Source organism: Megalopta genalis, chromosome 6 (assembly GCF_051020955.1).
Source record: "Megalopta genalis isolate 19385.01 chromosome 6, iyMegGena1_principal, whole genome shotgun sequence".
Taxonomy (NCBI): Eukaryota; Metazoa; Arthropoda; class Insecta; order Hymenoptera; family Halictidae; genus Megalopta; species Megalopta genalis.
In genome coordinates, this window is record NC_135018.1 from 19,747,125 (window position 1) to 19,761,013 (window position 13,889).

Below are 13,889 nucleotides of genomic sequence, written 5' to 3' on the forward strand. Positions count from 1 at the left end.
ATCGAATGTATTCGCTGTTGCGAAAAGGATTCGAAAGTTTTAAGAAGGCAATGATTTTTTTAACGGTGGACCGAATCGCTTGGATCTTTATTTTTTGAAATGTTAGAGGTACTAAACGATTGTTTACCGTGCAACGACTATGTTACATTTTATTTTTAATTTTGACATTATTTGGAATGACAATGAAAGATAGATAGAACTTAATTTTCTTAACTGTGGATTGAATCGCTTGGATCTTCGTTTTTTGAAATGTTAGAGGTACTAAACGATTGTTTACCGTGCAACGACTATGTTACATTTTATTTTTAATTTTGCCATTATTTGGAATGACAATGAAAGATAGATACAACGTAATTTTCTTAACTGTGGATTGAATCGCTTGGATCTTCGTTTTTTGAAATGTTAGAGGTGCTAAACGATTGTTTACCGTGCAATGACTATGTTACATTTTATTTTTAATTTTGACATTATTTGGAATGACAATGAAAGATAGATAGAACTTAATTTTCTTAACTGTGGATTGAATCGCTTGGATCTTCGTTTTTTGAAATGTTAGAGGTACTAAACGATTGTTTACCGTACAACGACTATGTTACATTTTATTTTTAATTTTGACATTATTTGGAATGACAATGAAAGATAGATAGAACTTAATTTTCTTAACTGTGGATTGAATCGCTTGGATCTTCGTTTTTTGAAATGTTAGAGGTGCTAAACGATTGTTTACCGTGCAACGACTATGTTACATTTTATTTTTAATTTTGCCATTATTTGGAATGACAATGAAAGATAAATAGAACTCTCTGCTTTTTTAACTTTTTTTTTTATCGGAACCTGGAGTCTAATAGTTAGATCGAGGAATCTTTTTGCAAAATACGAATTTTCTGTGTCAATTGAAAAAGACATGTGCCAAGCATAATCTTATTTCTCTTCTTAATCAATTTAATTAGTTGACAAATATTTTTAGTTTCCTTTAGTCTTTTCGCTATCTCAGTTTCACTCGCTCATTTTCGTCCCAAACGCATAAAAACTGCAGTCTAATCATAATATTTGATGCTCCAGTATTTACAAGAAGTAGAATTGGTAGAACATGATCAGACGCATGAGCTGGGTTATGTTCAATAGCTCGCGTATCCCCGTCGGATTGTCGAAATCAATGATCTCAAAAATGAGCTGTCGAACAAAAGAATGTTATCCGGTTCAGAAAATTTTTCATAAACTACATTGGAATGTATTGCACGTGTCAATATTTGAAAAACAATTCTCACATTATAAAAATTCCAATGAGAATACATAACAGAATTCTTGAGATTGAAACATTTGCTTTCACTAGAATTAATGAAATTTCGAAATAAAAGTTTCTCCACGACAGAAACAAATAATTTCGTTAATTAACTTAAAAGAAATTCTTACACATTATTACAAACGCTGAATATTATTTAGTTAATAATATCGTAACGATATTGAATAGTTATTCCAGTTATAAATAAAAAAATCATGATATACACAAATAAATCCAGCGTATGTTAATTTAGTGATTTATTAGCGATTTTATTAGATGATTGGAATTAATGAATGTATGCGCTTTCATTCGTCATCACGTTTCATTTATACAATTTATATAACAAAAATACACGCAGGCCAAATTGATATGCAGTCGGTGTATTTTATAATGATTTCAATTAACGAAAAACGGATGAAATGTTTAAAATCCAGAAAATCCGAACGAATGGTTTATTCTGATTTTTCGCAGGCCGCGCAAAGCGGTATAAACACCGTAATATTTTATATTATATAACAAACGGCGTTTGCGCTCCGGGACCATTATTTTTCCTCGATATTTTAATTCGGCCAGTTTGGTGTACAGAAAATTCTCTCTAATTGGCGCTCAGATTGTACACAGAAATGCACAATTTGAAAAAAGAAGGTACGATTATTCCAGCCTTTCGGCTAGTTTTTATAGTTGTTGGCAATCGGTAAGTATAAAAACGAACGGCAAGGCTCGAATCAAAGGCTCGTATCTTCTCTTCCCATGTTGTCCATTTTTTTGTACAATCTGAGCGTCAGTTAGGGAAAATTTACTATACTATATACTATATATAGTATAGTATATATACTAATACTATATAATAGTATTAATATACTATAGTATATATAGTATTAATACTATATAATACTAGTATATTATATTATAGTATATATACTATAGTATATATAGTATTAATACTATATAATACTAGTATATTATATTATAGTATATATACTATAGTATATATAGTATTAATACTATATAATACTAGTATATTATATTATAGTATATATACTATATACTATATACTATATACTATATACTATATACTATATTATATTATATTATACTATGATATATTACTATATTACTATATTATTATACTATATTACTATTACTATATACTTAATTCTCGCGACGTCCGTCCTGTTTTGTGTTTCATCTACAAAATTCACCGTAAATGCTTAAAATCAGCGATCTAATCTTTTTTTAATTTCTCAGAGTTGCGTTCAAATTCGTCTTGCCGACTTGAAATACGATCGATTGCATTTACAGAAACGTGGACCTTAATAAACTTATTCTATAAAGACTTAAATAATATATGTTAACCAAGTACAGAATAATCATTATATAATATATAAAATTAAAAATTTCTAAGATTTAAATCCAGTTGTTTCTGCAATGTATCGTGATTTATTAATTAGAAGGAATTTCGCAGAAGACGCTCACAAAAGCGCATCTGCAATAATGATTTTGTACAACTCCCTTATAAATATACAACGGCTCTGTTATAACCTAAAAAAAGACAGCAATTTCATTTATCTTTGGATCGCCATATTATACGCGTTATTGTTATCGATTCTACCTATCCACATTAATCTTACAATCTCAGAGCATTTCGAACGAAAGCGCAGCATTTTTCGAGCATTTGTTCGTTTCCAGGGGATATTGTTCTTTAATAACCGATCAAACCGCGCGGTACAACGGGAACAAAAAACGTACAGGAGGATGCTTTTAAAAATGAATTCACGTTCTAATATCCCGACTGCGTGCCGTGCGCGAGGAAGTTTGCTTATAAAGCAAACAACGTGCGCGCCGCTTGCTGTTTTTTCCTCCAGCGGGCTGCTCGCCGACGAAAAAACAATTATTACACTCGAAAAATAATAATATTTGTACCTGTTTCGATGCACGGCCAATTTAGTCTATAAAACAAATAGACCCGAAGCGGATTTTGCCGCACCTTACTTTCCAACGTGTACACTCGCGACCGTAGTTTCCGTTTGTAAAACGTTCTGCACCCAGGCGGACGAATATTTTCGTTTTACTATTCGACAACGATTTCGCAACGCGAGAATATCAAATGCACGAAACTGATACGGGTGAATAAATGCATGGTTTAAATTACGTTTAATATTGTGATACCTACACTTCACAGTTTAAACAACGTTTAAATAATATTCTAGATTATTCAGAGATCTGAGATCTATAATCAGAGATCTGATTATAGAATATTTTGAGAGAAGTAAATATTCAAGTTAAAGAATAATAGATACAGTTGTCAATTATTTATTGTTAATTTCTAAAAGGTCTCATTTTCTCTGTCAAAGTTCGCTTTCATTGAGAAACCGCAGTAATACCTATACTTCACAGTTTAAATAATGTTTAAATAACAATATAGAATATTCAGACATTCAATATTTCGCGAAAAATAAATATTCAAATTAAAGAATAATAGGTACAGCTCGAGTTGTGAATATATTGGTGTAAAAGGTCTTATTTTCTCTGTCAAAGTTCGCTTTCATTGAGAAACCGCAGTAATACCTACACTTCACAGTTTAAATAATGTTTAAATAACAATATAGAATATTCAGAGATTCAATATTTCGCGAAAAATAAATATTCAAATTAAAGAATAATAGGTATAGCTCGAGTTGTGAATATATTGGTGTAAAAGGTCTCTTTTTCTCTGTCAAAGTTCGCCTTCATTGAGAAACCGCAATAATACCTACATGTTACAGTTTAAATAACGTTTAAATAATATTATAGATTATTGAGAGATCCAATATTTCGAGAAAAGTAAATATTCAAATTAAAGAATAATTGGTATAGCTCGAGTTGTCAATTTATTGGTGTAAAAGGTCTCTCTTCCTCTGTCAAAGTTCGCCTTCGTTAAGAAACCGCAGTAATACCTGCACTCACCCTACTTCGATGTGCATAATGCATGATAATGCATGATTACATTCTCTTAAAATTACGATGTTTCCGGATACCATCTAACATTTAAACTTCCTTCTCTCCGCCGCTGTCTAACAACCTAACGAAGCAAAGAACGAAAAAAACACCTCGTCGATGATAGTCGATTCTCGTCGAAAATCGTTCGAGCCGATCCGAAATCCGTGTAAAAATCCAGCAACGTCGTTCCGTCGGCAGTTAGACGGCCCAGCCGGCAACTTTCGTTCCGCAGAGTCAGCGAACCAACCCTCTAATCACTTTAATCAACCCCGCTAGAGATTTCCCGGATAGTGGCTTTAAAGGAACCAGCCGTCGCGCATTAATTACTCTGAAAACACGAAACGAGCCCGCTCCGTCGATCTCTGACCTCCTTCTCAATCCGTAGCGGAGGTTCCCGGTCGCAGGCACGCGATCCCGTCGTCAAAGGCCCAGTCGAAGGGAGATTCTTACGCCGCCAATGGCCGACCGAGGCTGGATCAAGCGCAGATATTGCGACGCCAGTGCGAACGTGGGAATCCACGGCTGCTATCCGCTCAGCCTCATTAATGATGATGTGCTAGGTACCCAGTTGCACTTCCATTCTCGCTCTCTCCGTCGCTCTGTCCCTTGCCACCTACATCGACACACCCTCTACATATTTCAAAGTGTATGCCTGTCTCTAGATTCCTTATCTTTGTCTCTCCGTCGCCCCTCTCTCTTCATCTATCTCACTCTCTCTCTCTTTCTCACTCTCTCTCCTTCTCCCTCTCTTTCTCACTCTCTCTCCTTCTCCCTCTCTCTCCCTCTCTAGATTGATCCCTCTCTCCCTCCCGCCACGTTCAGCCGCCTCTGTCTCTTATCATCCCCTCTCTCTCCGTCTCTCGCACCCTTCTCCGACGGTGTCTTGCCGAGCAGAGCCAGTAGAAGCGGACGCCCGGCCAGCCACCTCGCGTCCCCCCTCTCCCCCCCGTTGCTCCCGCGGCGTATTCAACCCTCCTACGAGCCGTTCCTATGGTCGACCTATCTACCACCAACCCGCCCCACCGCCTGGACCACGAAAATACAGGGCTCGTACATCTCCAGCAGGCCACACCATCCCCGAGACTCAATTCCGCGCAGGCTGCGTGGACTTTTTCGCTCCCACCGTTAAGTTCTTAGGTGATATTAATAGAAGACCACGGAGTGATGAGAACCGGGGACTCGCGGGCCTTCTATTAGGGGATGATTTGTGATTCTTGATCGTGACGGGTGGATTGGTTCCTCGGCGCCGTTCCTCCGGCCCCAAGGGGGAGGATAGCCCGGCTCGACCGCGGTAAGACCCCGGTGTTTCTTGTGCAAATCGGACCAACTATTTCAAAGAGATGCTCGGCGGCGATGGGGAATCTGACTTACGGAGGACTTCTCATCGGGGGATCGAGATTATCGGCGGAATAGCTAAGGGTTGTACCGGCTTCCTCGAGGGTTCCTTGAAGCTTCCGATGGTTTCATATACGTAGTTTTTTTTTGTCGATTTTTCCGTTCGATTACCGACGTGGCTGCTAGTCATCGTCGCCAGTGAACGTACAGTGATTTTTCGTTGATATTCGGACGGTTGAAGCGGAACGACTTTTTTTAAAGTGGACGAAACGATTTGTATTTCTTTTGAGATGATAGGGAGACTGCTGCGCTGGACGATGGCTACAACGTTTTTTTTTTGAAGGAATTGTAGAAATGCGAGAGGATATAAGACATTCGTCTTTTTTAACTGTTTCGACTGAGCTTGTAACAAAGGTTTGGGTAACGCAATTTCGTAAAACTCTGTTCTCGTGGACTGTTCTACCGTCTACTTTGCACCACTGAAAGGTCAAATATCTGACTGTACACGTAATCGTATCACATTAACCTGTCTTTACATGTTATTTTGCTCGATTAATAAAGTTTGATAAAGGAGAATAATATTGGAATAATTTCTTCGATTATTACGTATCGAAATGGTGAAAATACTACTAGCGAATAAATTATGCATTATGAGGATATCAGTTTGTTTATTTGAACGTTACTGAAGCTATAAATATGCATTCGTGAGGACATAATCAGGTAAAATGTAAATATGTTCGATCTTGCCATTTTTTATTGAGGCACGCATTGCTCGGTTCCAGTGTTCGACGTTTTATCTTATACTACATAATTTTTATCTTAAACTACATTCTATCTTATACTGAATAACCTTATGTTTTGGCTCACCCATGACCTAACATATAAGTTATGCATCAAGGACTAAATATGTTCAGAGTTTTTATTAAATTTAGCTCAATGTAGCCACTGTCTGTATTTGCAGCTCAATAGTTATACAAAGTACCTAGGCGTATGTTAAGTGTTAATTGAAGAGTCTCAAAGCGATTAATAAATCTACAATAAAGACATAAAAATGTAACTGAAATATATACGTTCGGATCATCCCATAAATAATGTGATTCCTTTCTATAGTTTTGAAAGGAAAAACGTAGAAACATGATCGCAAAAATAAGTATTTATGCACGTAAATAACGCCTGTATCTTGTAATTAATATAGACAATTTTTCCTTTGCACAAAAATTTGCACTCTACTGATTATGTGAATTGTATTAATGAAATGAAGAGCACTGAATAGTGTCTGATCATTTTGCACTGTTTATACTTGAAGCAAAAGTCATGCTGCATTGAGATTATTGCCAGTCAATTGTTGTCTCAGTAAAATACTTAATCGAACTTGTTTATCCTCACTTATTTATTGGAACTTAGAACTTATTTACATTTCTTTCACTGATTAGTATTATAAATCCATAAAAGCGCAGACGCAATAAATAATAGTATTTCAGATAGCCATTAACAAAAATGATACATAATTGTAAAATTACAGGAATGTTTTCTTTTCATAGTGAATCATGCGTAAAGTAAAATAAATATAAAGGCCAGAATTGTAGACAGTTTTCACAATTAAAATGATCTCAAGCACGAAGATAATATGTGTATGTCATGGCTAATGTTTAGCAGTACAACATGTACGTGGTCCGAGGAAGCCGAAACCTCATTCAATGATTTCCGAGAAACAACAGTCGCCGATTGAGAACGACGATCGATTAAGGACTGGCCCTGGATCCGGTTATGTTCTATTGCCTTCCAGGTACGCAAAACCTTTGCTAAAATCTTGTAAAATTATTTTTAGATATATTTATGACAATATACTATTTTGCATTATTACTATTATATTATATACTATTATTACTATTATAATATATATACTATTATTATAATATATATACTATATATTATATATATATATATACTATTATTATAATATATATACTATATATTATATATATATATACTATTATTATAATATATATACTATATATTATATATATTACTATTATAATATAATATATATACTATTATAATAATATACATATGCGCATATATTTACCCTTCAAGGGCGGTGTCCTCGACACTCTTCGATATTCCTTGGCTCCTTCATTGACAATGCTAAAGCAATAAATGCACAATCTTACTTCTTATTCGACAACGTTGAATAAATGCAAATTCTAAACGGAGTGCAATCTCAATAAATATCGACGATATTACCGATAATAAACTGCAATACTATCAAGAGGATATTGTAGGCTAGAATACGTGTTTTTTTATTCTTTTTGGTATTTTTCTTATAAACAAACTATGTAATTTCATGCATCGGCGTTTTTCATATATGTTTGTTACTCTTTCAAGGATACTTGCAAATTTCGACAACGAGAAATAGAAATAGGAACAGAAGTACAGTAAATTCTCCCTAATTGAAGCTCAGATTGTCCATTTTTGTTTCCAAGCTGAGGATCAATTAGGGAGAATTTATTGTACTTTTAGAAAATGAAATAACAAAAGGTTGACTTTTTTTCTAGGTTAGAATACAATTTCTTGAATGAAATGATACCCTCTGGTAAAAATATTTTCGAAAGCATATACTTTCAGAAAATGAGATAATAAAAGCTTGACTTTTTTCTAGACTAGAATACAATTTCTTTAATTAAATGATACCCTCTGGTAAAAATATTTTCGAAAGCATACACTTTCAGAAAATGGAATAATAAAAGCGTGACTTTTTTCTAGACTAGAATACAATTATCTCGAATTCAACGATATCCTTTGGTAGACATATTTTCGAAAGCATATACTTTCAGAAAATGAGATAATAAAAGCTTGACTTTTTTCTAGACTAGAATACAATTTCTTTAATTAAATGATATCCTCTGGTAAAAATATTTTCGAAAGCATACACTTTCAGAAAATGGAATAATAAAAGCGTGACTTTTTTCTAGACTAGAATACAATTATCTCGAATTCAACGATATCCTTTGGTAGACATATTTTCGAAAGCATATACTTTCAGAAAATGAGATAATAAAAGCTTGACTTTTTTCTAGACTAGAATACAATTTCTTTAATTAAATGATACCCTCTGGTAAAAATATTTTCGAAAGCATACACTTTCAGAAAATGAAATAATAAAAGCTTGACTTTTTTCTAGACTAGAATACAATTATCTCGAATTCAACGACATCCTTAGGTAGACATATTTTCGAAAGCACTTTCAGCAATTGAAATAAAAATAGGTCGACATATCTAGACTGGAATATCCCCTTGAGAACCTTGGAATATTGAAAAGCAATATTGATCGTGTGAGGTCACTTTAAGAAATGTTAACCGGAGTTAACGCGAGTGCGAAACGGGGCCCCGAAACTTTTGGACATGATGTAGCTTCGTGAGACCAATGAAAACGTAATGACCGTAGAAGGATAAGGTGCAACCAAAGGATCATGCCTTACCCACGACCAGTGGGGCTGGTACAGAAACCGCCGGAAGACTCTCAATCCCCTGTATCGCTGGCTCTGTCGCATTCACCGTCGGCCACGACCCTCTATTCTGCGCCCCCGAACGTCACCCTGCCGCCGCAGCCGCCCCTTCTTCAGATACTAATGTCCGCCGAGAAGTGTCAGGTAAGTAATTCAGCTCAATTTGCTCGGCCCCCGTGTCACCCCTCTGCAAACTTTATAACGGCAACCGAGTAAATCCTGCCTCTCTTTTACACAATGGACTGATACTGACGATTCTGAACCTCTGCCACCTCTCCCAGTATTCTGTTGCCGCTTAAGACGTATTTTTGGCCCGTTGCCGGAGAGAGCAATTTATTTTGACTTTTGGAAATCATGGTACACACCGATTAATATATATATATATATTAATTATATGTATATATAATTATATATATAATAATATATAATTTATATATATATATATATATATATATATATTAATAATATACACCGATTTTATTAGATTCAGCGATAAGCAGACCTGGGTGAAAATATTTAAAAAAGTGTCGGAGATACTTGGAATAATACTCTTGTAAAATTGTAATGTATTAATAATATAATTATTAATTATAATGTATTAATAATATAAATATTAATTATAATATATTAATAATATCATTATTGATTATATATTATTAATTATAAATTATAAATACTCTTGCTTATACGAAATAATATTTCGAGATTTATTCAGCGTCATAGAGACAAGTACATGCATTGAAAATGCAACAAATTCTCCCTAATTCTCGCTAAATATCTTGCATAAATATTCGGAACAATCCGAATACTGCCCAACTCTGCTTTTCACTACTGATAATATTGAAATAGAACGCAACAAGAAAATTGTGTCCTATATCGTGTCCCATTGACTTGTTCGTCGATCATTTTATAGTATTCTACACTTTATTAATAATTAACAGCTATCGGAATTTGGTTTACAATTCTATCACACGACATGTATTTGTTTTATGATTTTCCCGTTGTGTTATCCAATTACATTACATTTTAATTCACGTGTAGAATCTGAAAAATGTATTCTTTTTATTTTATTTTATTGTATAGCGAGAATATATAGCATGTGACCGCGCGTAGTTAAATACAAAAAATTCATTTTTCTGTGCATCATTTATCGGTGTTTTTATCTACAGTTTGCCGACAACACAGTTTGGCAAAATGCAATCAAGGTAATAACCACAAAACTACAGTTACTGAGCAATCAGTTTTATTGTTTAGATTACTTTAATCAAAATATTTATTACTATCGCAGTATGTCGTTAAAGAATATAATTATCATGATAAATGTGATTTATCTCGGTGACTCAGATTGGTAGATATCCATTTCTCTAATAAATTCTTTAAATTCTTATATTAAATCATCGTGTAATAACAAAAGAAGTCCAGAAATTTTCGATTCCTTTTTGAATAAAATTATACGATAAAACTGAAAATCAATACATTCTTTATATCTTTAAGCGACATCACCAATTTGCAGTTACGAAATTGATAATTTTGTTCTTCAATAATTGCGTACTAATTTCGCGTCGCGATGTTCATAACAGGACAATTAAAACGTAGATTTATCAATTTTCTGTAGCGTGCAAACGTATCACACAACAAATTTTTCGTGTCTCGTAGAGTAATATTCCTTAATTACTGCATTGAATTAATTACTTAATTACTTAATTATTACATTCTTGTGCATTTCCTTTCTGCAAAAAGGTGTTTTCACTTTCTTTTTGCCAAGGAACTCGCATGGAACGCACGGCTGCAACCTGAATCCGAGTATTCCCTGGAGCAAACGGAAGTCAGTTTGAATTCATCGGGGACTTTACAAACCATTCCACCCATACGGGAACCATTACAGGTGCAATTATATGAATATTCTATCAGCATTATTCTCTTTTCGAAGTACAGTAATTTCTCCCGGAAATGCCAAATCTCGGGTTGCTGTGAATTTCTCCGTGCTAGTCCTACGCTTATGTAATTCATTGCACACGAATATATTAGCGAAAAAGTGTCATTTTTTAAATATATAACTATATTTAACTTTGCACTAACATAACTATATAACTATATATAATTTTGCAATTCGAACCGCCCATTGCAGTTCTAATAATTTATAGATATAATCGAATAATTTATATATATTTATAGATATATATTATATAGATATTCGACCAAATGTGATTCCGACAGCCAAGTGGCTGTTTTTCTTCTCTAAGCAATAAAAATTTTTAGCAATATTTTTCTAAGAACCACCCTTTCGCGAAGTTTCATCGAAACCGGTGTGCATCGCTTCAATGTGTTCTCTTGTCCGTATCTCCGTCGTCGTTCTCGTTACATTTAAGAGTGAAAAAAGAACTATTTGTGTCAGGAAACAACTGCTCGTTTGCTGTTCATGGCCGTAAGATGGGTCCACTCTCTCCCACCTGTCCAAGCGCTTTCGAAACACGATCAGCTGTTACTATTGGGAGCTTCGTGGACGCAACTTTTTCTCCTTCATCTATCGCAATGGTTCATATCCTGCAACATCTCGGGCTTGCTGGAGGACGAACAGATACGAGAAAGACTATCGAAAGACGAGGCTACGACGAATCAAGATTTAATCACGATTCAGGTGATTAACGACACTGATCAACAAATTAGTGCTTGTACTTTCTTCTGGCCGTCTCTCTCGCCTCTCATTGGTCACTGTTTTTCGTTAATATCGCGCAAACAAACCCGCGGATTGCACTTTCGCTAAGGAAAAAGTTACTTCAAACGACCCGAGGAACCCCCCATTTCCGGATTGCGCGACATTTTCGGGACATCCTGTATATTGCAAGCAAATATTCGGAATTATCTTCTGACGCCATGACCAATAATTTTCGTACACGCTATACATGTTTAGCAGTTTTTGAAGATATGCACCCGTGCATTTCAAATTTATAATTACCTATGTTTTTAGAACGTGTGTATAAGCCTATGAAAGTATGCCATCTAGTAATAGTTATAAAAGTACAGCTCATGTAACAATTTAATAATATATGTTTTCTTCTTTATTATTGCAGTCAATAATATGTCGCTTCAGGCAACTCGCCCCTGACGTTGGGGAATGCGGATGCATGAAGGCAGTAGCACTATTTACTCCAGGTGATATTGCATAAGATACTAATTAATCGTTAGCGTGCATAACTTGCACAAAATGTTCGCGTTATTAGACGAAAGTCGGCAAATAAGCAATGCTCCTCAAATATGGAATTGTGCTGTTTCGAAGAATCTAAGAAATTAATGATTGGACTACTGCTTATTTGTGCTGTTTCATTTATGTGCTTATTTGTTTCGCCTTTTATTGTTAATATACTCGAAACAGAATACCGTATGTTTAAATTTGACACATGGAGGCACGGGAAAAGCAAAATAGTATTCGATATTCGATGGCTTTTCTCTACGATCCATCGTGTCCCCCGAAAATTAAATCTAAATAAATCTAAATAAAACTAAATAAAACTAAATCTTCTTTAAACAACCACGTACCGATCTGCATAAATTTGTTTGTAACTCCATTCGATCCGATTAAACGATTAAATATGATCGTCGTAAGAAAAGAATCGATGCGAATGTTGCGCGAAACTTTCCCGAAGAATTTAACGCGGCTTCGCGAAGATCTAACGCGAATCGTCTCGGCGAAGATTCTCATGGATTCTTTGTACCGCAGAAACGGAGGGTCTGGAAGCGGTCGACTCGGTGAAAATGTTACAAGACCAGGCCCAGTGCATCCTGGGGGATTACACGTCGTCGCGGTATCTACAACAATCCGGCAGATGCGGCACGCTGATGTATCTGGTCGGCTATCTGAAGTCCGTCAGCTCGAAGACCGTCGAGCGTTTGTTCTTTCGCGAGACCATAGGCGAGATCCCGATCTCCCGTTTGTTGGATAACATGTGTAAAATGCTGAACCCTAGGGACTGAAGTTCTCGAGCGACTCGGCCGATTAATGTATCGCTAATTGTAAGTTACGCACGGCTTTCCGGAACTCGTCCGACTCTTCCCGAGCTGTGCGCCGCGCGGTGAACTAGAAGAGTTCTCGAAATCTGTGCCAGAAGACTGTAACTATAGGTGTACGACGAATTCTAGATCTCCTTGTGACCGATAGATTTTACATGGTACTTGCGATTTCTTTAGAAGCTTCGAGGATGAGTTGGAATAGTAATCGTAGGCTAGGGCTGAGACTGCTCGGACAGCTTGATGCTCGACGATGCTTCCTCGGTGATCCATTGTTACTGATGTTCCGTGCTCTAATATTCGAATCGAAAGGGTTACGATTTTAATCATTGCCTCGTTACGCGAACGCTTCGTTTCACGATACTTATGCATATCAAATTTCTTATAGAGTGATAGTACTTTGACTTGAAATAGAACATATAAATATTTAAGCTTGATTTAAGCTCAATTGGACGCATAATGCGCGTAAATCCGTGGCTTCGTTTACGAGTTATTAACGAAAAACGGTGACCAATGAGGAGCGAGCTAGGCTGGCGCGAGGTGGTCGAGACAACGAGCGAACGACGCCCAGTTCTGCTGATTGGCTCGGTCGCCTCGCGCCAGCTGATCTCGCCTCTCATTGGTCACCGTTTTGCGTTAATAACTCGTAAACGAAGCCGCGGGTTGCATTTTCGCTAAGGAAACAGTTACTTGAAATGACATCAGGAGCCCCTGATTTCCGGATCGCGAGTGACTTTTGGGACACCTTGTATAGTGTAGAGCCTAAAAAAGCAAGACTTCAA

The 13,889-nt window shown here is 35.9% G+C and overlaps 1 protein-coding gene across 1 annotated transcript in view; it reads left to right on the forward strand.

Moving 5' to 3' along the window:
• LOC117223874 (protein dissatisfaction) overlaps window positions 1–13,868 on the forward strand; it is a 43,204-nt gene extending 29,336 nt beyond the window's left edge. Inside the window, exons 4-10 of the mRNA XM_033476449.2 lie at window positions 7,250–7,382; window positions 9,042–9,246; window positions 10,272–10,307; window positions 10,868–10,987; window positions 11,498–11,740; window positions 12,174–12,255; window positions 12,821–13,868. Of these exons, the coding sequence (XP_033332340.1) occupies window positions 7,250–7,382; window positions 9,042–9,246; window positions 10,272–10,307; window positions 10,868–10,987; window positions 11,498–11,740; window positions 12,174–12,255; window positions 12,821–13,074 (1,073 nt within the window). The 3' untranslated portion in view covers window positions 13,075–13,868. The remainder of the gene's footprint in view (window positions 1–7,249; window positions 7,383–9,041; window positions 9,247–10,271; window positions 10,308–10,867; window positions 10,988–11,497; window positions 11,741–12,173; window positions 12,256–12,820) is intronic.
• Window positions 13,869–13,889: the final 21 nt, after the last annotated feature.